The sequence below is a fragment of the Megalops cyprinoides genome, chromosome 3 (assembly GCF_013368585.1).
Source record: "Megalops cyprinoides isolate fMegCyp1 chromosome 3, fMegCyp1.pri, whole genome shotgun sequence".
Classification (NCBI taxonomy): Eukaryota; Metazoa; Chordata; class Actinopteri; order Elopiformes; family Megalopidae; genus Megalops; species Megalops cyprinoides.
In genome coordinates this window covers 239,115-263,538 of record NC_050585.1, presented here as the reverse complement: position 1 = coordinate 263,538, position 24,424 = coordinate 239,115, and the positions used below count along the sequence as shown (strand labels likewise).

Genomic DNA, 24,424 nt, shown 5'->3' with positions numbered 1-24,424 from the left:
CTGCTGCGGTAAAGTTAGTATCATCTAACTAGCTAGTAATACCGGTGGGAGAATTATGTGCTTATGTAACCTGAACGTTCAAAGTATCACAGCTCAGTAAACTATGACGACAACCAGGGACCAATTTCTCTGTCAACTGTTGCGTTAGCTTGCTGGGCACTAACGTTAATGCTAACCTAAATATTTAGACGGAATAGTTGGCTGTAAACGGACAAAACAGTAGGAGGACTAACCCATAGTCATAGACATAGCTATTTATTTGTACACAACAAAATCTGAAACTGATGAAGCTGTGGTGTTAAGGCAGGTCAGATACCTGGACAGTAAACAGTTGCGTAGATTTGCAAAAATGTTTTCTACAATAAAATTGAACCTTCTTGTTTCAAGCCATCCTGATATTGTTTTATTCTTCAATCAAGATATATGCTTCTTTAATGACTGGGATTATGTATATAGACAAAAAAAATCATAGCAAGTTGTGTCCCCCCCCAATATAAAACTCTCTCCTACGCCCTTGCCAAGAAGGGCCACTGGCTCTGTTGCCAGTGGTCATGGATGAGTGATGTCATTCTTCTCTGAGTGGGTTGAGATTTAATGATTGTCACATCCCCTTTAGCTATGACCGTCCTAAAGCTTGTGTGATCGATAAGGTAACAGGTTTAGCATGGCATCAGTGCATTGAACAGGAAAGTAGAAAGCTCAGCCTTCGTGGCAAGTGGTAGAGGTGGTGGGTGGCTTTCCATTTACTTCAGAGACACAACATTGTCAATGAGCAGATGTCATCCCTTTTAGGCCATCACTAGAGTCAACCACACATCCTCCATCATTTCACCAGTATATCAGACACACGTGAGCAGTGGGCCTCCAGGGCTGTTATGGAGTTTGATTACAACAGAGTTTTAGTCACTTGTGAGGTGAACTGCATTACACTGTTGGAGAAAGACTTCTGCTGAGTATGCATGGGACACAAGTGAAAAGGATAAAAATGATTTAACACAAGGACTAAACAGCCTCCACACAAATTTGGAGGTGTGGGCTATTAACTAGTTATTCAACTGCATGAGGCCATCAGACACTCACACATTATCATACACACATTGGACAGGGTGAAAGTGATGAAGAAAGCTTAGATATTGCCTGGTTTTATAAAAAAATCTTGGAAATACCCAAAATCCCAAAAACAAATCACAAATCACATTCTAATAGATTCATTAAAAACATGATTGGACATATTTGTCTGTGTCAGTGAACAGTACATCATCTTCACATGGATTTATGGTTTTTCCAATCCAAAGGCCCTATGTTTAAGTTTCTGCAATCCTTTCTTCATTGAAGTCAATCCATTTAGAGGATGAAATAAGTCATGGATAAATCAATGCTCAGAGAGAGTGGTGTCACTTTGATCCCTGATCTCAGTCCTGTCTCTTCAATTTCACCTTGTGAGAATGCTTTGGTCAGCACTAATCCAGGTATAGTAGAGCCTTGGAGATCTGAATACATTTGGGGTTGCTTGTATCTCTGAAATATTTCTTGGGACATGAAACATGCATCTGCTTTATAAATTTAAATATTTATTTAAACAATAAGCTTATTGTTTACAATATCATATATGTGAGTTTGCAGAGTAGCCTGTTTGTAAGTTAGCTATATGAAAACAAAACATCCTGTAGTTTCCTGTAGCTACTAGCTACTGTTACTAGCCTAAATATGTCTCTTTCTTTGCATATATTCTTTTGCTTGTGTGTAATGTCTTTGGTTCATTTGATGTATTTAAGATGTTGCTGGCAGCCTCCTTTTATTATTCCTTCTGCAGGGACAGGGGGTAGTTATAAAGTTTGTTATTAAGGTATGTTTATTTAAATCTCACTCCTTTTGAAACTTTAAGAAAGGTCCAAATTAATTTTTACTTAACAACTTAACACTTCACTTTCTGTCAGCATGTCTATATACTGAATTTCACACTGTCATAGTACTGAAATATTTTACATTTTCCATAGTGAAGATTATTTTGAAATATTAAAGATTTTACTTATTGACACCTAACGATGCCTACATTTTACGCACACACGGACAGTCTTGGGCTCACGTAATGCCAGTCTTTGGAAGCACGCCTCTGTGAGTCCTGTGACTTTTACATCATGTGTGATTGCAAGTGACAGTTCACTATGACTGGACCATCACAGTATCTCAGTCTTATGCAATGAACGTAACCAGGGTACACAGGAAAATGTCATTATTATCCCTGCGGCCTTGCACTCATTTGCATTACATTACATTTTTGGCATTTAGCAGATGCTCTTATCCAGAAAGACTTTCATAGGTTACAATTTTTTTGCATGTTACCCATTTATACAGTTGAATATTACTGAGGCAACTCTGGGTTAAGTGCCTTGCCCAGGGGTACAACAGCAGTGCCCCAGCGGGGAATAAAACTGGCAACCTTTCAGTTATGAGTCCTGTTCCTAACCTTAGCATGATTGATCCACCCCAACCCCCCCAACTTAACAGCCCACAGGACTTGATTCCAAAATGCATCAGGCTTGTTTAGATGTTCCTTTGCAAACTTCTGCTGAATTTTGTGGTGAGGTCACAGGAAAGGTTTTCTTCTAATGACTCTTCCATGAAGGTCATTTTTGTGCAGGTGTCGCTGCACAGTAGAACAGTGCACAACCACTCCAGAGTCTGCTAAATCTTCCTGAAGGTCTTTTGCAGTCAAACGTGGTTTTGATTTGCCTTTCTAGCAATCCTACAAGCAGTTCTCTCTGAAAGTTTTCTTGGTCTTCCAGACCTAAACTTAACCTCCACTGTTCCTGTTAACTGCCATTTCTTGATTACATTACGAACTCAGGAAAGGGCTACCTGAAAATGCTCTGCTATCTTCTCATAGCCTTCTCCTGCTTTGTGGGCATCAATTATTTTAATTTTCAGAGTGCTAGGCAGCTGCTTAGAGGAGTCCATGGCTGCTGATTGTTGGGACAAGGTTTGAGGAGTCAGAGTATTTATAAAGCTTTGAAATTTGCATCACCTGACCTTTCCTAGCGATGATTGTGAACAAGCCATAGCCCCAACAAGCTAATTAAGGTCTGAGACCTTGGTAAAAGTTATCTGAGAGCTCAGATCTCCTGGGGTGCCCAAACATTTGCATGGTGCTCCTTTCCTTTTTTTCCACTCTAAAATTGTACAAAGCAAAAATAATACACTAATCTTGCATAAAATGTTGAAAAGAATGTTTCATCTTTAACTTTATGTCATCTGGAGATCAGTTCATCTTCTACTCACTTAACTATTCACAGTAACAGAAATTTTGACCAGGGGTGCCCAAACTTTTGCATGCCACTGTACTTACCAGAACCCTGAAAAATCGCGTCGATACACCATACTTTCGTGGAGTTATACCCGAGAAGCTGTTTTTGATCACGGAAAGTACCTAAATTCACTCAAGCTTTTTTTTTTTTGAATGACAAGTTGTGTCTATTGTTTCATGTGTCAGAGTCATGATCATTAGACAGATTAATTAGTACTTCAACACATCCCAAAGTTTGCCATATCCGAGTTTCTCAGTTTAGAAGCAAGTCAGGTTTAACTGTCAGGAGTCATTGTTGGGACGATTGTAACAGTTGTTTCTTTCATCCCTCTACAATAACAACTATACTTATATTATTATACCGAAGTTGTTCCACATTTGTACAAAATAGCACCTTGGTATTGATGAAACACACACGTGAGTTGTTGATCACAATGAAAATTAGTTTCTCTCTGTAACGTTATCTTTTAAAATGACGTTTATCTGAAAAGTGTTACTTCCATCCCGGCTCTCCTCTAAGTAGCCTAACTTTATTATCCCTTTCGTATGTAACTTATTTTTATTCAATGCAGCGCACTGTTACCATGGTTCATTATGTTTTCATTAGCGTTATTAAGCTTCTCATAGTTTACAGTTAGCATTTGCTATATTTTTAACGTTAAATCACTGTTTCTTCAAAGCTAAAATTAGCTAGAATTTTTTCCAATCTAGTGTTCTAATTGCACCGGTTTTAGCATATGCGTTAAACGGCTAATCACATCGGTGTGACCGTAAGCGCGAAAGGGTTAAAGAATTGTACATACAAGTGGCTCAGTTCCTTCTGAAAATGATTTTATCGATTTTTTTGGTGGATTGGACCTCCCTACATTGTCATTAGAGGACACCAAAACCCTAGACTCTCCTATTACACTGGATGAGCTACTTAAATCAGTCAAAGCTACAAACAAGGGCCATACGCCAGGTATAGATGACATACCTGTGGAACTTTATCTAGCACTTTGGGATATTCTTGGACCAGTATGGTTAGAAACACTAAATTATGCCATTGAAAATGGTACTTTCCATAGAGACCTAAACACAGCCCTGATCACAGTTATGCCTAAGCCCAGTAAGGACTCCTTGGAGTGTGCCAATCACCGTCCAGTCTCATTGATAAATGCTGACCTCAAGATATTGTCCAAAGTCTCCAAAATAATTAGCCCAGATCAAACCGGCTTTATCAGGGAATGTCCCACCTCTGATAATATTTGCCGGCTCTTACACATACTGTGGCCTGCTATTTCTAGATGCTGAGAAGGCGTTTGATCGCCTTGAATGGCTATATCTTTGGAGGGTTCTAAAAGAACATAATTTCAGAGATAAATTTATCAATATGATTCAAACATTGTATGCTAATCCTTCAGCCTGGGTATGTGAGGGAGGAGGCTTCTCAGAGTTATTTGACATAGAACAGGGCACACGCAAGGAGACCCTTTAATCTCCTTTAATCTTTAATTTATCTATCGAACTGCTTGCACATTTAATTAGAAAATCTCCTCAGATCTCCCCTATTACAATAGGTGCAACATCACATTCAATATCACTTTATGCAGATGACACATTAGTTTATATGGCAACAAACTCTCCCCTACGTTTTTAAAACACTGGAGCAATTTGGGTATCTTTCGGGATACAAAGTTAATCTGTCAAAATCAGCACTGATGCTGATTAATACAGACAAAAGTAAGGTGTCTCTGCCTCCCCAGATTAATGTTACAAATGAGGTCCTCTGCTTGGGTATTAAAGTTACTACTTCCCTATTGTCTGTGGCTAACACAAATTACTCTTTAATTTTGAAGAAAATAAAAGAAGATATTAAAAGATGGAGACACCTGTCAGCATCAGTCCCAGCCTGTATATCGGTCATCAAAATTAACATCTTACCCTGCATTAACTTTAACAGCTCAATGATCCCACTTGCGCCTCCAGCAGGATATTGGCAAAAACTGGACTCCTTACTAAGATGTTACATTTGGAACGGTAAACGACCCAGTATGAAGTGGTTGGCTCTTCAGTTAAAAAAGTCAGATGGGGGATTGCCATGTCCAAATTTTAAACTGTTTCACTGGGCATTTGTATTAAAGAGTCTTAGCTTGGATAGAGGAGGATAAAGTTTCTTCATGGAAAAATATAGAACAAGAGTTAATAACACCAGTAAAAGGACTTTCTCCTTATAGGTATGTCTACCAAAAAATGTGGTCTGTATTACGGTCCAACTTTAACCCATATGCTAAAAGTGTTTAGAGCAGAAGAAAAATTCCTAAAATTTAAAAGCGTATGGTGCAAATTATCTCCGATATGGAACAATAATCACCTTCTATCTGGGGGGAAACCATTCACTAACAAAACTTGCGAGGATAAAGGTATTACTACTCTTCAAGATATTAATGGGGCAAACACTATCCTTAACTTTCAAGAACTTTTCTCTGAATATAATATTGATAAACACTCTCTTTTCTTCTACTTTAGAGTAAGATCAGCTTGTAAAGCCTATGGGGTTCCCTGGGGGTCAGATTTAAAGGACCATCCCATTTTAGGTTGGATACAGAATGCTCCAAGACAGATAGTCTTATATATCTATAATAAATTAAACTCCCAGAAATATATTCCCACACCAGGAATGAAAGCCTAGGATAGGGATATATCTGAATTGGGACAAGACTTAGACTGGGATGGAGTTTGGGATAATGTTTCTGTTCGAAAAACCCAAATCATCAGTATATACACTTGAAATTTTGTCATTTAGCATATCTAACACAGAGAATTAGACATCAAATGGGACTGGTTCCTGACTCATATTGCTCATTTTGCCCCAAGGAATCGTTGGCTCTTTTATACATGTTGTATGGGAATGTCCAGGGGTTTTTGGTTTATGGGGGAAGGTCATTGGTACTCTTGCAGAACTAACAAGGGTACAATTGGACCCTGCTGTACATTTTCTAAATGATGAATCCCACCTTTCCCTAATGGAAAAAAACACTCAAAGTCTGGCAGGCCTGACTGCAGCTAAGAAGATTGTAGTCCAGCGTTGGAAACCTCCTCATGATATTTCAAGTACTCACTGCCTTTGGAGCTTTTTGGACATTTCTTACCTGGAACTATCATCAGCAAGAGTCAGTGATGCACAACCAAACACAGTTTTAGTGTGGACAAATTTGATATCTAAATTAAAAGTTCTTCTGTCAAAATAGGAATGCTCTATCTGTGTAGGTATTACTATCCGGTTGGTTGGTGGAGGAGAGACAAATGTAATTTGTTGGTGTTGCAATAAAAAAATTGTGATAAAAAAATATGTAGCTCATGAAATATAAATAAGAAAAAGGTCAATCGTGGCAAAACAATACACCACAACAATACATAAAAAATATGCATCATTAAGTCAGTGTAGTCTGGAGTCTATCCAGTTCAAGTTGGCAGTGACATTGTGAACTAAATAGAGGTACGTGGAGAGAAGAAAGACATTTTAAAATAGGGGGCTCCATCTACACCTGGCATTAAACTGCATTTTTTCAGATATTGTCAGGCTGATTCATACCTCAGATACATGCATATAAAACTTGCTTAAGTGCTTCCATGGTGAGTTGCGTGCCTCAGTTACAACTGAGTACATTCGAACATGGGCTGCTTAAGGTCCTAAGTGGGAGATGTGCATTTGGGGTAGATTTAGCCAAAAATGAGGGTGTGTCACTTGAAATAAGGGTATCTCTCATTATTTTCCAAGACGGATGTATTTTGACTTGACACTTAAGTCAATTTTCTCTTTGCTACCCTTCTGCACAGGAAAAGGTTGAATAGTGCAGGTTGAAGAGTGCACTCAAAGTGGCCATTGTGTGTAACAACAATATTGTGAGTGACTAGACAGGCAAAGTAGACAAAGTCCAGTGAAAACACAGGAAGCCAAGATTCCTTTGAATTTTACATTTAAATCAATTCACTACTATTTGATAACCCTGAAAATTAGTCTATCAATGAAATGTTGAATGTTTTCTTTCTCTAAACATGGTGTAATATTTTCCTTGTCTGAATCTGGAAGGGCAGACTGCAAGACACATTGATTAATGTATGTTGGACTCAGCCGGTTTAATAAATTAATTTGGCTGGCCTTACATATGCTTTGGTTATAAATGTACACACCCATACATAAATACCTGCAAACAGTCCTCTCATATGGTGCTCTATAGCCATGTTCTATCACCATGTTCCCTTTAACGTATCCAAAGTACTATCCATTCAACTAGCTAGTTAGCAATTAAGCATCTAGCTAGCTAGCAAACATAAAAGGAAATAATTTTATTGCAATATGTTGCACTATGACCCCTATTGGACAGCGACATTCCTTAAACTATAGTATAAACACTAGCAAGCTCCAGATAGTGCACAGTACTGTGAAATAGCTGACACAGTTGGTACTGTTGGAAAGTATCTCTGACCACTCTGCCAGTCACCTATTTAGCTGGGCAGTGTCAGTACTGTGGCATCGGAGCCGGTTTGTTTTTGTTTCCCCAGCCATATGCTTTTGTTATCTGTGCTCTCGTTTGCCTGCCCCACCCCTTGTTTCTCTGCCTGTGGCTTGATTGTTCATCTGTTTCACCTGCCCGCTTGTTCACCTGTGTCTCGTTTGCTTGTTAGCTTGTGCATTTATACCCCGTCTGTTTCCTAGCTTATTCCCAGTTTGTCTCCACCCCTGTCTGCGCCTGAGTCCCTGCCTGAGTCCCTGCCTGAGGTCTAGAGGACAAATATTAAAATCACCTGTTTCTGGCAATGACGAAGGTGGCAGAAACAAGTACTAGCACTAAATACACAGCACTAAAAGAGCTTTAGAATGAGGTATAAAAAACCCCAGCCTTGTTTAGAACAGACAGGGTTTACTGTGGTAGGATAAAGCAGCATTCCGTTACATTACATGCATTCAGTAGATGCTCTTATCCAGAGTGACTTCCAGCATAATAAAACATAAGTGTATCCATTCAATTTAGGCTAACAGTACTCCCAGACCAGTGAGTGTGAGCATAACACTATTTGAGCCCTACCAGAAGTTAACTTGTGCAGTCTGACTGAAGCCAAATGTACTATGATACAACATTCCTTAGAACACAGAATGAAGATACATCCCAACACTACTAATAAACTAACATCAAATACTAGAGGTAGCAGGTGTTAGGGGGTGGGGATAGAATTGGAACTGAGATACAGTCTGAAGAGGTGGGTCCTCACTCTGTGTCACAAGATAGCCAGTGATTCCGCTGTCGTAACCTCAGTGGGGAGCTCATTCCACCACTGAGGGACCAGTACAGCCCGGGATCATGTCAATGTTGAATGATGTTGCGATCATGTTGAACTTGATGTGAGTGATAACATGAAGCCAGTGGAGTGAGATGAGGAGGAGAATAACTTGACTATGTTTAGGGAGATTGTAGACAAGTTGTGCAGCTGCATTTTGAATTAGTTGTATAGGTTTGATCGCACAGGCAGGAATGCAAGCAAAGAGGGAATTGCAGTAGTCCAGGCATGAGGACCAGGGCATGAACTAGGAGCTGTGTTGAATACATAGTGACATAAGGGTGAATCCTTTGGATGTTGTACAGGAAGAATCTGCAAGCCTGACTGCCGCCTGAGAGGAGGACTGTTGGCTATCAAGCATTACACCAAGGCTTTCGACAGTGCTGTTGGTGATAAGGCTTACAGTATCTAGGCTGAGGGAGAGCTCTTGAAACGGGGAGGGCTTGGATGGGAAGGAAAGCATCTCAGTTTTAGCCAGGTTCAGCTTCAGGTGGTGGTCCACCATCCAATGTTAAATGTCTGAGCTGAGATGTGTGCAGAAACCCGTGTTTCAGACTGTGGAGACAGGAGAGTTGCATGTTGTCAGCATAGAAATGATACCAAAAACCGTGGGATGAGATGACAGCCCAGCTATATCAAAGCAACTATTTATGATGGCTCCTCTGCGAAGAGGTATGCCATGTAAGCATTTTACTTTTTTTTCCTGAATCTTAATGATGGTCCTTTGAAAGGGGGATTTACTCTTCTTGGAATACAGCCAGGTTATTTTATCTGAACATGCAGTAAATTGCTAGCTAGCAAGCAAATACAAATTGCATTCATTTTATTATACTACATTCCATTTTAACTCTGTCATGTTTGAAAGGGGCAAGCAACATGTCAGTTCAGTCACAGTAACATTGGGGGCGACAGTGTAGCATAGTGGTTAAGGGATAGGGTTATTCCCCACTGGGGCACTGCTGCTATACCATTGGGCAAGGTACTTAACCCAGAATTGCCTGTATAAATGGATAATGCTGAATGCCAGTAATGTAATGTAAATGAAACATTGGCTACAATTGGTAGCTAGCCCGAAAGACTACGTTGAATATAGACCCATTCATATTCATAATCATAGCATGCTGGGATATACATACGCCTTCATAAATTCCCTCTCACTTAATTTTAAGTCAACTGTTTCATATAAAGAATTCAACAATATTTTAAGTATTTTAATCCTTACGTCTGGTTTGCTATTGTTGTACCATATATTTAATATAATGTTACCCCATGAATAAAGTGAAACTCTGAACTAGGCACAGTATGGTATTTTTTTCCTTTTTAAAATAAAAATGTTTGATACTGACATCTTTTATCTTGTATCATTTTATCCTGAAGTATTGAAAAGGCTCATTGTTCCAGAACTACTTTACTTTCTCATAAGCATGTGCTCGTCCTTTTTGAGGATAAACTTGGTTTGAATATTGGTTCAAAACTCGCTTGAAGACCCATTTCACATCTGTTACACTATACACTTGTTTACAGTATGATATGTACTCCAAAATATTTTTAATGCAAGATGAGATCTATGGATGGTCATTATAAACTTATGTAATCCCATTTTACCAGCAATGCTAAGTAGCTAGTAGCTAGCTAGGTAATCCATCCTTTATTTCCAACAATATTAACTAGCTAGAGAGCTAACCTAAAAACCAAGCTTGGATTTAAATGTTGGATTTGGATTTAAACTGATAGCCAGCTAGTGTTAGCTAAGACAGCACCCTTTAATTGGTTGATGTTATCCTCACTTTCTGCTAGCTAGCTAATCAGATGATGTTTAGTGCCTGCTCGCTGGCTTGCTGTCTTTGTGGTTTATGCTTCAGGACTGTCATTGAAGTGACAGAAAAAAAGAGTATGTAGCATACAGTAAGAAAATTGTTAGCTAGCTAAGTAGCTGGAGCTGTCTGTTCACACAACTACTCTTATGCTTACCTCTAGCTAGGCTACAGGTTGTACACAGATATTAGGGATGTGCTGATATCTCTGTAGTCATAGTGGTATGATGTAGCTTAATGTATATTTTCACTGTTGCATACAGTCATACTCTGATTAAAAAAAAAAACATTTTTTTTTCATTTCTCATGTTCTTAAAATATTATATGATGTTATTTATGTTTATATTTACCTAATCCTACACTGCTGACAAGAGAATGCATACCTGAATTTGTTTCGGTTAAATGGTCAAATTTTCGCTTTTCTCCAAACTTTGGATTCTTTATTTGGGCTCCTAACATTTTAGAAGCTACATATTAATAATAACATTCAGTCATATCGAGACTATTTCAGAGAAAGACAACTGGAGGTTTGCAGATTTCTGGGGTGCTGTATATTTGCACTATTTCTTAGCTGTGAGCCTATATGAGTGGGGGGGGGGAAACAAAACAAAAGTGGGGACACAAATGTGGACCACAGGGGTTTCAGGTAAACCAGAAAGCAGAAAGGAAAAACAGAAAGGCAGTCCGGGGACGAAACCAAGGTCGGGAACTGGAGCAGGCAGGGTCAGGAACCGGGCAGGCAGACGATCAGGCAATCGAGTTCAGGCAGCAGGCAGGAACGAGGTCGGAGCGCAGGCAAGATTGGTGAACGGGCAAGGCAACAAGCGGAAAACAACGGCAGGGACGAAACAGGCATGGAAATGCTGCAATGAACTAGCAACAAGACAGAGACAAGCGGGGCAGATACAGGGCTGGGCTGATGAAGGGATGGGAAACAGGTGTGCGGGTGGGCAGGAGAAGGCAATAAGCGGGTGGAAACAGGGCGGGGAGCGGGGCAGGGCTAGAACACAAGGAAAAACAAAAGCACATGGACCGGGGAAAATGAAAACACATCAGCTAGGGGGCAGGAGTACTGACACTTTCCCTGTCAGAAATGTGTAATTGGCTGTAATTGAAATGTGTATTTCTAATGTAAACTTATATGTAACAATGCAAACTTATAGTTTGATATATATATATATATATATATATACATATATATATATATATATATTTATTAGAGCTGTCAAAGAATATTCTAAATTCGAATATAAATTTGAATTGTTGAAAGAAACAAATATTCGAATGTTAAAATTAATATTCGTTTGTATAAATAAATATTATTTAGGAAGAAAAAAATTGCTGCTGTGAAGAGAGTTCTCACGTGGGCGTAAACCACTGCTGCACTGCATGATGGACACAAGAGTCGATACACAGCGCACGTGACCGTCATGGTGGAAAGAGAGATTTGCACACCAGGCAACCTTAAAAGCCCTATTTGGAGGTACTTTGGATGTTGGTTGGTGGGTGGCTAAGTTATTTAAAGTTTTTTTTTTTGCCGCAGTTTTTCAAATAGCATTCTTAACTTAAAGCACAAGAATATAAGAAGGACTATCAGTCTTTTCCGTTTGTAATAGCACTTAAGCGAATTGCATTAGCTAGCCTATGGATATGTTGTCACATTTCCCAGAATTGTGGACTTTAATTTTGTTTCAAGAATGCTTGTTTAGTGAATAAAGCTACGTGCTCTGCAGGCCAGGAATGGGTTGATTATTTCCTGTTTCATGGTGAGAAAATACTGTTGTTCAATCACAGCATCTGAGCTCACTTAGACCGATAGTCCAAAAGCACAATGCTCTAAAATCTTCGTCCCGTTCTACTGCAGTAATTTAATTAGGCATCTATTTTGTTTGTTTTTGCAATGTGTGGTGATAGCACAAGATATTCTAATGGTCCGAATTGTTGTGTTTTCTTAGAGGGAATATTCAAATTTCTTTTTTGGCAAATTTTGACAGCACTCATATATATATATATATATATATATATATATATATATATATATATATATATATATATGTATATATACACAGTATATAAACACACTTAAAACATTATACTAACAACATTACAAATAAATATTCATTTGGAGAAATCCCCTATGGTGGGTAGAAAATCATTTAAACTCATCAAATATATATTCAGCATATACTGTATAGTGAGTTACACACCAGGCTTTGAACTGTACTAATAAAGTTTACCAGCGATTGTCCACCTGTGATTGTATTGATACAATACTCTAATGAGGCTCATTTGCCTGATAATAGAATTACCCATTGGGTGGTAATTGGGTAATTTCCTTGTAGTTGGCAAACAATAAATTGATGGCCATCTTTTCTGCAACTGCAGTGTAACACCCTGTAACACCACCTCTTCTGAATTGCAAAAAGCAATGATGTACATGGCTCATTATACCTGTGTACTCAGTAATACCAATGAGTGTCTTATGCTGTCTCCAAGCTTCCAGTAGTCAATTTTGTTACTTTCTTGCATGTATTGCTGTCCCCATTCTGTTTTCGTGGCTGTACAAGCTAATGTGTGCACTATTATGGCTGTATGTATGTATGTAATTAATTCAATAATGAAGAGAACTAATATAATAAGGCTCAAACATAGGTTCAAAGCTGAAATCACAAGAAAAACATACAGAATCAGGACATCTAAAACTCACACACAAATGGATCTTAGATGTATTCTCTACATCTAACAACAAATTATCACCAAATTAATGAGTAAAATGTATCCCTCTCATCTCTCCAAACTGATGAAAATGGCAGCTATGTAAAAATTCATGGTAACATAAATAATAAAAGTAGTACAACATGTATGCCCTGAATGAAAACAACACACAATTTTTTTTTTTTTTACAGAACTCAGTAAAACCTCAAGCACCTCAAATATTATAGGATGTGACTTCAATACTCTGATCAACACACATCTAGACAAATTCCAAAAAATTTCAAAACACCACAAGCATCTCAGGAAATCAGGAATTATATGCAAGATCTAGGTCTTAGTGATATGTAGTGACTGCATAACCCCTCTCAGCAAGGGATAGATTCAGCTCTAACGTCCATAAACGCTCATCTTACATTGATTATTTTCTAATAAGTAACTGTTTATCAACTCAGATCATCAACCCTAAAATTCAGCAGAGGTAAACTATGGCAGCATGCAAAGAAGTGGTGAGCAGAAACGTTCGGAGCAATGGCTACAACGGTCATCCAAGGTGAGCCCCATTTAGAGCAGGAACCAGATAGGGACAGTCCAAATGGAGGTGTCTGGAGGTGACAGCAAAGAGAAGTTCATAGCACCTGAAGTTTCTATTACCATGGGCCACCCTCCTCCTCAGCACCCAAATAACAAAAATTTTCTGTAATGATAAGTTTTTGATCTGCTCTTAAAAATCGAGGTTTTACCTGATTCCTGAACATAATTATATAGGGTATTCCATGATACTGGAGCTCTGTGTGAAAAGACTCTACCACCAGAATTATTTCTTTCAAGTTTTGGAACCACCCACAAGCCAGTCTCTTCTGATCTAAGTAATCTGGATGTGGTATGGGGAATTAATAGATCCTGCAGGTAAACAGTAACAAGTCTTACAAGGAACCTTACTTTATAGTCAATCCACTGTTCACCTAGGAACCAGTGAAGTGAAGATTAAACCAGAGTATTACTGGCTAATTTTTTGTTCTCGTCAGAATTCTTGTGACAGCATTTTGAACAAGCTGCAAAGGATTTAAGGTGACTTTCAAACATCTAGGAAAAAGGGCATTACAGTAGTCTAATTGAAAGGTAATAAATGGGCAAACTATCTTTTCTGCATCACACATGGAAAGAAAAGGCCTAATTTTGGCTATAATTTGTAGCTGATATGAACAAGTGGCAGAGCTTGAACAAATTGCAATTGAGTGGGAGAAACTACCAGCAGACAGGTGCAAGAAGCTTATAGATGGCTACAAGAAATGTTTGGAGGCTGTCATTGCTGCCAACAGATGTGCAACAAAATATTAGGGAAGGGTACCTTTAATGCTGTCAAAGACACATTTTATGTTTATTCTGTGAAATCACTATGTGTAAACTGAAAAAGCATCTTTTTTGTTGAATGACTTCGGACATCCTATTAAAGTATTCTGATGATACAAAGCTGGTGCATTTCCAATTATTTCTCAAGATATTGTACATGATGTACTTAAAATACAGGGGTGCCAATAATGTTGACTAGAACTGTATATTTGTGAATATCTGTAAATTTAATTTAAATAATTTAAAATTAATATATAAATATCTGTAAATACCTGAGAGTATAATGCTTACATACATTTTATGTGACCCCTGGGGGGTACTGAACCCCCAACTTTATTGAAACTAATGCTATGCTTTTACCAGCTGAGTCAGCTTAATACACAGTAATATATTTTTGTACCCCTAAATTGTGAATGGCCTAACTTTGTAGATTTCCATCTTATCACACAACCTCTACGTGAAGTCAGGAGGTAGACAGCTAACATTAGCCTCCTCTGTGACAAGTAAGGCCAGCTGCTGCTTCTTTTCACTCCACAAGTTGTGACTGTTATCAAGCAACGTAATATACTTGGAGGAGAGTGCTATTTTCCCAATTTCCCAAATTATTTCTCCATTTACAGTGGAGGATGTTACAAACCAACGAAAAGTAGAGCAACCCAGTAGTGTCTCCATCCCTGAGCACACAGGCACACATTGATCTGGGATATTGGTCCCACACCACTATCAGTGTACAAGCTAGGGAATCAAACCAATGACCCTAGCTGCAGAACACACCATATTAGCTGCATGTGTCATTCAGAAGCCCCTCAAGACAGAAATAATTTCAGCAAATTACCTGGTAGGATATAAAGTGCACAACTGTCCACACCCTCAAGTAAAGTTTGCTTAGTAAAGGTGAGCAGAGTCCTTGATTAAGGTAAAGGATTAATCAGATAGTCAGGGGAAAGCCTACATAGATTAAGTATGTCTCACAATGAAAAGTTCCAAATTACAAAAACCTTAAAGTGATCAACCCTTGTAGCGCAGGGGAGATAGGCTGCCCCCAGAGTGTCATTTGAAAGCCTTAACTCAGGCAGTGATATTATCTCAACCACATTTCCTTTGTACAGGTAATGGTTGAAAAAAATTATCATTTATTACATCATTGTGTTGCTCCTGTCATTAACTGCTCCTCTGGCCTTTGTGGTGCTTTTTGGTTGTCACTGACATCATCCAGATAAGATATTTTTCTCAAGGACCACAGACAAACTATACCCTTGGGTTGTGGAGCAGCTCCAGGTGTCATTTTGGGGAGAATTTTTTTTTTAATCCGTATTGTAAATCTTGGTTAAATTTTAACCATGTCTAAGGAATGTGATTTGCATTAGTCCAGTTTAAATGAATAAATTAGTCATAATCTCTGTCTGGGAAATGTCTTTTAACATTTACTGAATGTCTGGTGTGCCATGGTCTGGTTTGAGTTGATTACAATGGTATGACCATAGGTGGTGAGTGACTGCTTACAGAAAGCTACAGGTATAACAAGCTGCATTGTTAGTATTATAGCTAGCTCATTATAACTTGGCTCGCAAACTGGTTCCTATAGCCAGGTTTTATATCTAGCAAACAAATTATTCCAGCCAGACTGCTAATATATTGCTGGAGATTACTTTCAGTGAGAAAAGGTTAACCTCTTGGACTCACATACAGCCAGAGTATCCTGATACACCTAAGTTCTTTCCAAAGATATACAGTGATGAAGTTGGATTTCTGACAGTGGTTGGTCTGATCTGACTTGACTAACTCATCTAATCCTCAGACCTCAGCACAATAAAGCATTTTTGAATGAGATTGAATAGGATATTTGCAGCATGCATGTAACACCATTCAAACTGCAACAACTGTGTGACGCTATCACATCAGTATGGACTAACATCCCTACTGAATGTTTCTGACACCTTGTAGAATCCATGCCCCAAAGAATTCATTCTGTTCTGGAGGGAAAACGGGTTTTAACCCAATAACCCTAATAAATTGGTCACTGAGTGTATGTACATATGAGATATATGTTCTCTTGTAACCTATTCCTTGCTATTATATGCAGATATTTGCCATTCTGTGAAGAGTTGTTTGGTTTGTGGAGAAGTTGTATGAGAGGAGTAAAGAAAGTCATCATTCAGTTTTTATTTTACTTGGTGTCCTCCAGAGCAAAGGCAATGGTTTAAAAACATTTTGCAGATATACCCTGAAAAGGATGATTGACAAAAAGAACAAATATATATTAAATATTCAAAAATATTTATGAACAGACTGACCTTTCTGGAAATAGTATAAGAGTAATTTCTAGGTTAAAAGGATTGATGTGAATTCTTTTTAAGCCAAACATGCCTTTTAATGAACATATGACTTATAAGCTCCAAAGCACAAGACAGAAAACTCAGCTGGTCAGGTCTGTAAATTAAGGCTTGGAAAAAGTCTTTAATTCTGAAATGGCGTATGTGCAGGAATCCTGCAAATGCCTAATTTATTTCATATCTTAGTATAATTGTAATGGAATGAGCCAGTAAAATAATATGTTGAGTAAAACACTGTACCATGCATTAAAAAGCTTCATTAACAATCCACATTTGAGGTATGTGAATCATATTCATCGTAAAAAGGTACCTTGAAACTGAAGAAGACAAACTTAGATTGTTGTGTTCACTGAAAACAGGGAGTCTTGAACTTGTCAACCTTGTTTTGTGAAATAACCCTCTGTTCTCAAGTCAGAATTCTTGTCACCTTACACTGTACTACTGAAAGTTACTTCAAGCATTGAAACAAGGTTTTATTTCAACATAAAAAACTGAATATGAGTTATTATTTTTGTTATGTTTTTCCTAACCAGATTACCATAATAATGTAGTCACGTAAATACAAACCATAAACACCTCATAACAAACAAGACTATTCTGGACCGTTAACTAAAGGCATTAGATCAAGCAAAAAAAAATCTGGGTCACTGGACTTTACATCAATATGTGGTTTGGGGGAATATTGTGCATCAAGAGCATTGGTGAACATACACTGATTTTCTATTAGTAATAGCTGAATACACAAACAGATGCAATTCATTCAAGGATGAGTGAAGGGCACTATGGGGCGCCAAATGTAACATTCCGTCCACGAAAGCAAAGGCTGCTGGAACTCTCATAGACATCAGTGTTTTGCCTTCGCAGACAGAATGCTTTCTGTGCTACAAAACGCATAAATTCATTACGAAACCATGTAAGACTGTAACGCGTTAGCATTGTGTCCACAAAATACTGATGTGTACGAAAGTTCAAGCAGCCTTTGCTTTCGTGGACGGAATGCCTTCTGTAACTGCGGAGTCACGGAATATATTGTGCTAAATCCCTTTCGTGCATATCATACTTTCAGTAATATAGCAAAACAGTTAAGTGAACCAAATGAACATTCGATGGCACGGAATGATGATAGTACAGCGCATTCTGCATTTCGTGCCACAACAGCATAAATGCTGGCCTAGGACATCTGTTACGTGGACAGAATTACTTTTGTCTACAAAATGAGTTTCTTTTGTCCACATGCGATGTGCATTCCGCCTTTTGTCCACAAAATGAAAAGCACAACGGTCAATTCAGTGCACTAAAGGAATTATCCGTTTTGTTTTCTGTGCACGAAAGTATGTGCTCTCTTCAATATTTCGTGGACACAATGCTAACGCGTTTGTGTTTTTCGTGGACAAAAGGCGTTACGGTGTTATATGGTTTCGTAATGAATTTATGCATTTCGTAGCACAGAAGGCATTCTGTCCACGAAAAAGGTCTGTTACATTTGGCGCCCATAGGGCACAAGCATTGGTCCCGCTGCCTTTAATGAGAATGCCCCACAGAGCATTAGAAAAAGAGAAGGTAGACCTATAAGCAATGCAGCAACCCATTACATTGAATGCAAAATCCTTAATAAGATCACAGAGCTAGATTCAGTTTAGATTACTAGATTACTGTATTAGTGCTTGTCCATATGCTTTGCTTTGCTTATGGTCTGTGACAGTGAAACACATTTTAATGTCAGTTCCTCTGGTTGCAGTCTGTTCCCAGTTCTCCAGAGGAGTGTATGCCATCTTTGGCTTCTATGACAAGAAGTCCATGAACACCCTGACTTCCTTCTGTGGAGCCCTCCACACCTCCTTCATCACACCCAGCTACCCCATTGATGCTGACGTGCAGTTCGTTATCCAGATGCGGCCAACCCTTCAGGGCGCTGTCCTGAGTCTCCTTGCCCACTACAAGTGGGAGAAATTTGTCTACCTCTATGACACACAGAGAGGTAAGAGCTGCCTTGTATAAACAAGGATAGATTGGAGTGGCTCTTTGTCAGAGCTTTCCACTCAAAATCTCATCAGCAAAACAGGGAGAATTATATGGTTTACACATTTTTATTTTTGGAATGTTTCTACAGCAATGAGAAGAATGAGAAGAAATTTCATCTTTAAATATTAAACCGAGCCTGTAAGCACTGTGTTTTCATACACAAGTGTGTAAATTACCATACATACATAACAATTTTTATAAATATAAGTATACATATATTTACAGTAAGATACATGCCCATGTTTTAGAATGTACTTGCACCCATGAACTGCAAACAACAACAAAAACTGATATATTTTGTAATGTGTGCAGATGTGATACCCCATACTTACACAGCACTGACAGTTAGGTCCTCTGAATATATTCAATATAGTCCTTACGTTCTGGATTTCATGTGTCACCATATATTAACATATGTTATTTTATTTATTATATTGTCATATGTTATTTTCTCATAAAGGCCAACTGGGTTGGACAAGTAGGTCATTGTGTGTTTGCTTTGCAAAGTAAGTCAAAATCAAAAGTCAAAAGTTATGAACACCCATCACTGCAATTTATGGCCAAATTGTACATACTGGCATTACTCAGTGTGGTTAAGATACAGTGTGACTTTATGGGTAGATGATACGAAATCTGTACATGATTACAATGCAGATTGTGCCATCATCATAGTATTGCACATGGACATTTCTTGACTAAAAATTATCAGTGCTGATTATTTTTTGCCATTGCATGTAACATCTACACAAAAAACAACACATAGGTACTGAGACATAGGTACTTCTGAGAAATTCAGACACAGAGTGAAGTTAATGAGTGTTTACTCAATCTTCCCTTTTCTTGCACAGTTTTTTTTATAAAACTGAAAACAAAGACAAAGAGATATACAAATGTGTTTACTATTAAGAGCACCTGGGTTGTTTGCTACAATACAACAGAATCAGCCAGGCATTACATGGACAAGAGCTAAATAGCTTGGCACAGCAACTAGCGATGGGTGGGTCACTCTCAAGGTTGAAGTCTGTGTCAAGCCTTTCAAAGCAGAAGTGATATGAGGCAAAAGGTTTGAGCACTTGAACAAAGCACGTTCTTTGTGTCATTAAGCATTTCTGTCTGTGTGTGGGTTTGCCATATTTTAACACTGGGACTTTGGAGTGTCACAAGACAATAAAACCAGCAGAAATGGCCTGCTGTGATAATTTAAATCAGTCAAACCCATCTGAATGGAGCTGGTGATGCATTTATTTGAACTCATCTAGCCTACAGTGACTGGACCCCTTTCCCCAATGCAGGTGCTGTTATCATTTTGAAGTACTATTGAGTTATGTTTTTCTGTAGCCTATGTCATATACTGTAAAACTGCAATAAAGAAAATTAAATAATGAGCTAAATGATAGACATATGCAACAGTTTTTTTTTTATATATTTCCACAAGACTTTCCAATTACATACCACGATAGTCTTTGCAGTAGTTATTCAGAAAAACACATAAAGAACATCATTCATGGACAGATGCCAAATACACCATCTTCAGCTTTGTTTGTTGACTGTTGACATTATTAAAGGCATTAATGTGGAGTTGTGCAAAAGGAGTTTGCCTAAGATGCACGTAAGTGGTATGAACAGATGTTTGAAACTGCTTGCAGGTTTTCCCTTTTAATTAAGTGTATAATCTTAATAATCGGTGTGCTTCTGAATTAACATAAATGAACACTGCTGTTAAGTGTCTTCATTATTATAATTATTTACACTATACTAGAGCCAGTGATACTACTGCTAAAAACAGCAAAATAAAGAGATAATTAGTCTAATTTACTGAGTGCTGTAAAAGACAGTTATGGTATAGAAATAACGCTAATTGTTTTGAGAACCCATTGATCGGATTGAGGTGATACCAGAAGTTTGACATCGTTTAACTAGAATATATATCCTGCTCAAAGTGTTGTGTTACATCACTCTCATATATTCTTAAATCCACCTCATGTTTCATTCACTCTGGAGAATTTCATCAACACTGCAGTGACACCCGAGGCTAATGTGTTAAAAGGTAAAAAGGTCTATTTGTGGTGTCACAAAACAGCCAAGGATGATTGTCTCATTGTCTTAGTTTACTGGTTCATCTATACTAAATGCTCACATGCGTTGCTGCTGTTTGAATTGACTGTTTGACAGCAACATGTAATATGGACTTACAATGTATGAGGGTAGCGCATGCTATCATATACTTTTTAAATGTGCTGTAGTCTGTTAACAAAAAACAGCATTATCATTGTGCAACATCTTCTCACCAAATGTTAATTTATATCACATTTCTTTCAAAATGTAATTTACACATGTGTTTTTTTATTTCCAGGTATAAGCCTACATTCCAAAAAATCTATGTGGTAGATCTACTGTTAATAAAAAACAAAATTACATCAGCTCACACAATCACAAAATTAAATAGATTGCTCTCAGTCCTTATTAAATATAGCCTACACCCTTAGCCATATACTTCAAGCTCATTTCAAATGCGGTCCAGCAGATTTATTAGGTGTTTGAAACTGCTCTTGCTACTTTTCTTTCTTAATGCTGCGCATTATCTGAATGATCAGTGTTCTTCTCAATTATGAGCAACAACTACCAATGTTAATTCTATGACAGCTAAATACATAAATAAAGTGAAAATTTATACAGATATTCAATTCAATTCAATTCATTTTTATTTGTATAGCGCTTTTTACAACACAAGTTGTCACAAAGCAGCTTTACATTGTTCCCAGGCCTGAGACCCCCTGAGAGCAAGCCTAAGGCAACAGTGGCAAGGAAAAACTCCCTATCAGGAAGAAACCTTGAGCAGAACCGGGCTCAGAGGGGGGGCCCATCTGATTCTGGCCGGCACTGGACAGGTAGAGTTAGAGACAAGTTATGCAATGTACTTTAAGACATTTAAGATTGACAGACAATAGTAGTTAACAGCAGAGTGATTATAAGAATGTCTCCTAGGATGTCTTGGAATGCAGTTGGCTTTGATGGGCAGGGCAGCGAGGTAGCAGGACTGGAAAACGGGATGAGACGCTTGGGCTACAGCTCCGGACAGGAGCCCGGAGCAGGGATAGGAAGCAAACAGAAAACAGTGGTTAGTGTGAATTAGTGGTTAGTAAGAATGGCAGGGATGTAGAACAGAGAGGCAGGCGAGGTGAGGCAGAGAAAAAGGTGTGCATCAAGGAAAAACCCCGGCAGGCTAACATTATGGCAGCATACGGAGGGGACGGGAGGCAAGGGACCGGCATAGTCATGAGGGCGACCCTAAGACAGTCAGCACCAGATCACGGCACAGGGTCCATGAAAGCAATGACCACTTAGTCCACCAGAGACTCTATGATCCACGCCAGCACCAGGCCATGTCCCTCAGCTGAAGGATTTACTATATAGATATGTTTTGAGCCTAGACTTAAAGGTGGAGAGAGAGTCTGTTCCCCGAATCTCGGAGGGTAAGCTGTTCCACAGGAGAGGGGCTTGATAGGAAAAGGCTCTACCGCCTGCAGTAGTTTTGCCCACTCTTGGAATGGTGAGAAGCCCGGCATTTTGGGAGCGAAGGGTTCTCTGCGGAAGATATGGGTGAAGAAGGTCCTTAAGATAGGGGGGGCAAGCCCATTTAAAGCCTTAAATGTTTGCACATGAGGCGGGCCTATTAGACATACCTACATAACCTGGAATGGGACTGGCCAGGCAGGAGGCAGAAGTCAATGAGAATTTTTGTATTGTGTCTCTTATCTTTAAGATTTTACTATCAAAGAAGTTCATGAAATCATTGCTACTATAAATTGCTGGTATGGTAGGGTTAACTGATGCAGAACTCTTGGTTAATCTGGCGATAGTGCTAAACAGGTACCTAGGATTGTCCTTGTTTCTCTCAATAAGGGTAGAGAAATATTTGGATCTGGTAGCTGTGAGGGCATGCTTGTAAGTTAGGAGACTTTCCTTCCATGCCAGGAGAAAAACCTGTAATTTGCTGGAACGCCATTTTCTTTCGAGTTTTCGCGTATCTTGTTTGAGAGCACGAGTTAGGTCATTATACCAAGGTGCTAGTTTCTTGTCTGTGATTTTCTTCCTTTTGAGGGGAGCAACAGCATCCAGAGTTTTACGCAAAGTAGAGTCGATACTGTCCACGAGTAGATTCATTTCAGTTGAGCTAGGGTTTGAACATAAACTAGAGGAGATTTCGTTGTGCAGGTAGTATGATGTAGGGAGCTCGTAGATAAAGGAGCAAAACGTAAGAGAGCAAAACATGCGCCTGGAAGAAAATTTAGGCTCCGACTATGTGAAGCACGTTAGTGGTAAATTGAAAGTGATGAGATAGTGGTCGGATAACACAGGATTGTGTGGCATAATTTCCACCTGGTTAATGTCTGCTCCATATGTGAGGACCAAATCAAGAGTATGGTTGCGGTAATGTGTGGGTTTGTCCACAGCTTGATAGAGTCCAATGGGTTCGATGATGGACAAAAATGCTTTTCTGAACGGGTCATGTTCATTATCCATATGCACATTAAAGTCGCCTACTATTACAGCTTTTTCTGTATTGACAACCAAGTCAGATAAAAAATTGGCAAATTACAATAAGAAAACACTGTAAGGGCCAGGTGGCCTGTAAACTATTACAAGGGTAAATAGCTGAAATGCAGTCTTGTCAGGATGTGCAAAGCTAAGTACTAATAGTTCAAATGAATGGAAGTTATAGCCAGGTTTACGGGTGGCACAGAGTTTGGAGCTGTGTACAGCAGCAACGACGCCACCTCTACCAGTAAGTCGAGGGACCTGGTGATTACAGTAACTGGGAGGAGTTGATTCATTGAGAGCCATAAAGTCATTAGGTTTAAGCCATGTTTCAGTAAGGCATAAGATATCAAACTGATGATTAGTAATCAATTCGTTTATTAAGCTTTAGGTTGTAGCAATCTGATATTTATTAACCCAATCTTATGGACCATTTGTCTACAGGTAGTACTTTCAGGTTTGTCAAAGTTTGTAAAAACTTAATTTTTATCAAATTATCAGCACAAATGCCCCTACTGGATGTTTTTAAGAAGTTTGGGACGGAGGGTCGTGGAACAGACACTGTCTCTATGGGATTTTTAAGTGGTGGTTCCAGGGAAAAAGCAGACATCTGTGTAGGACAGAACGTCTGCTGCCTGGCCTTGGCCCTGATAAGTCACGGTTTAGAGGAATTCAGACTATGATCCATGTTTCTAGAGATGATAGCTGCACTCTCCCTTGAGGGGTGGATGCCATCTCGTTTTAAAAGACCAGGCCTCCCCCAAAACTTGTGCCAATTATCTATAAAACCCACATTGTTAGAGGGGCACCATTCAGACAACCAACGATTAAGTGACGTTAATCTGCTATAGATCTCGTCCCCGCGCTGCATGGGGATGGGGCCAGAGAAAATTACTGAATCCGACATTTGTTTAGCAATCCTGCACACCGATTTAATAGTTAACTTTGTTACTTCCGATTGTCTCATGCGAACATCGTTAGCGCCAACGTGAATAACAATCTTAGAGTATTTAACTTTACTTTTACCT

General features: G+C 38.8%; 1 protein-coding gene across 3 annotated transcripts in view; it reads left to right on the top strand.

The window, feature by feature from the left end:
* The window catches only part of LOC118775541 (glutamate receptor 3-like), a 104,955-nt gene that overhangs the window by 14,597 nt on the left and 65,934 nt on the right, over positions 1 to 24,424 (top strand). For all 3 annotated transcript variants that reach the window (XM_036525508.1, XM_036525505.1, XM_036525506.1), the window contains exon 3: positions 18,574 to 18,813. In XM_036525508.1, the coding sequence (XP_036381401.1) occupies positions 18,574 to 18,813 (240 nt within the window). The remainder of the gene's footprint in view (positions 1 to 18,573; positions 18,814 to 24,424) is intronic.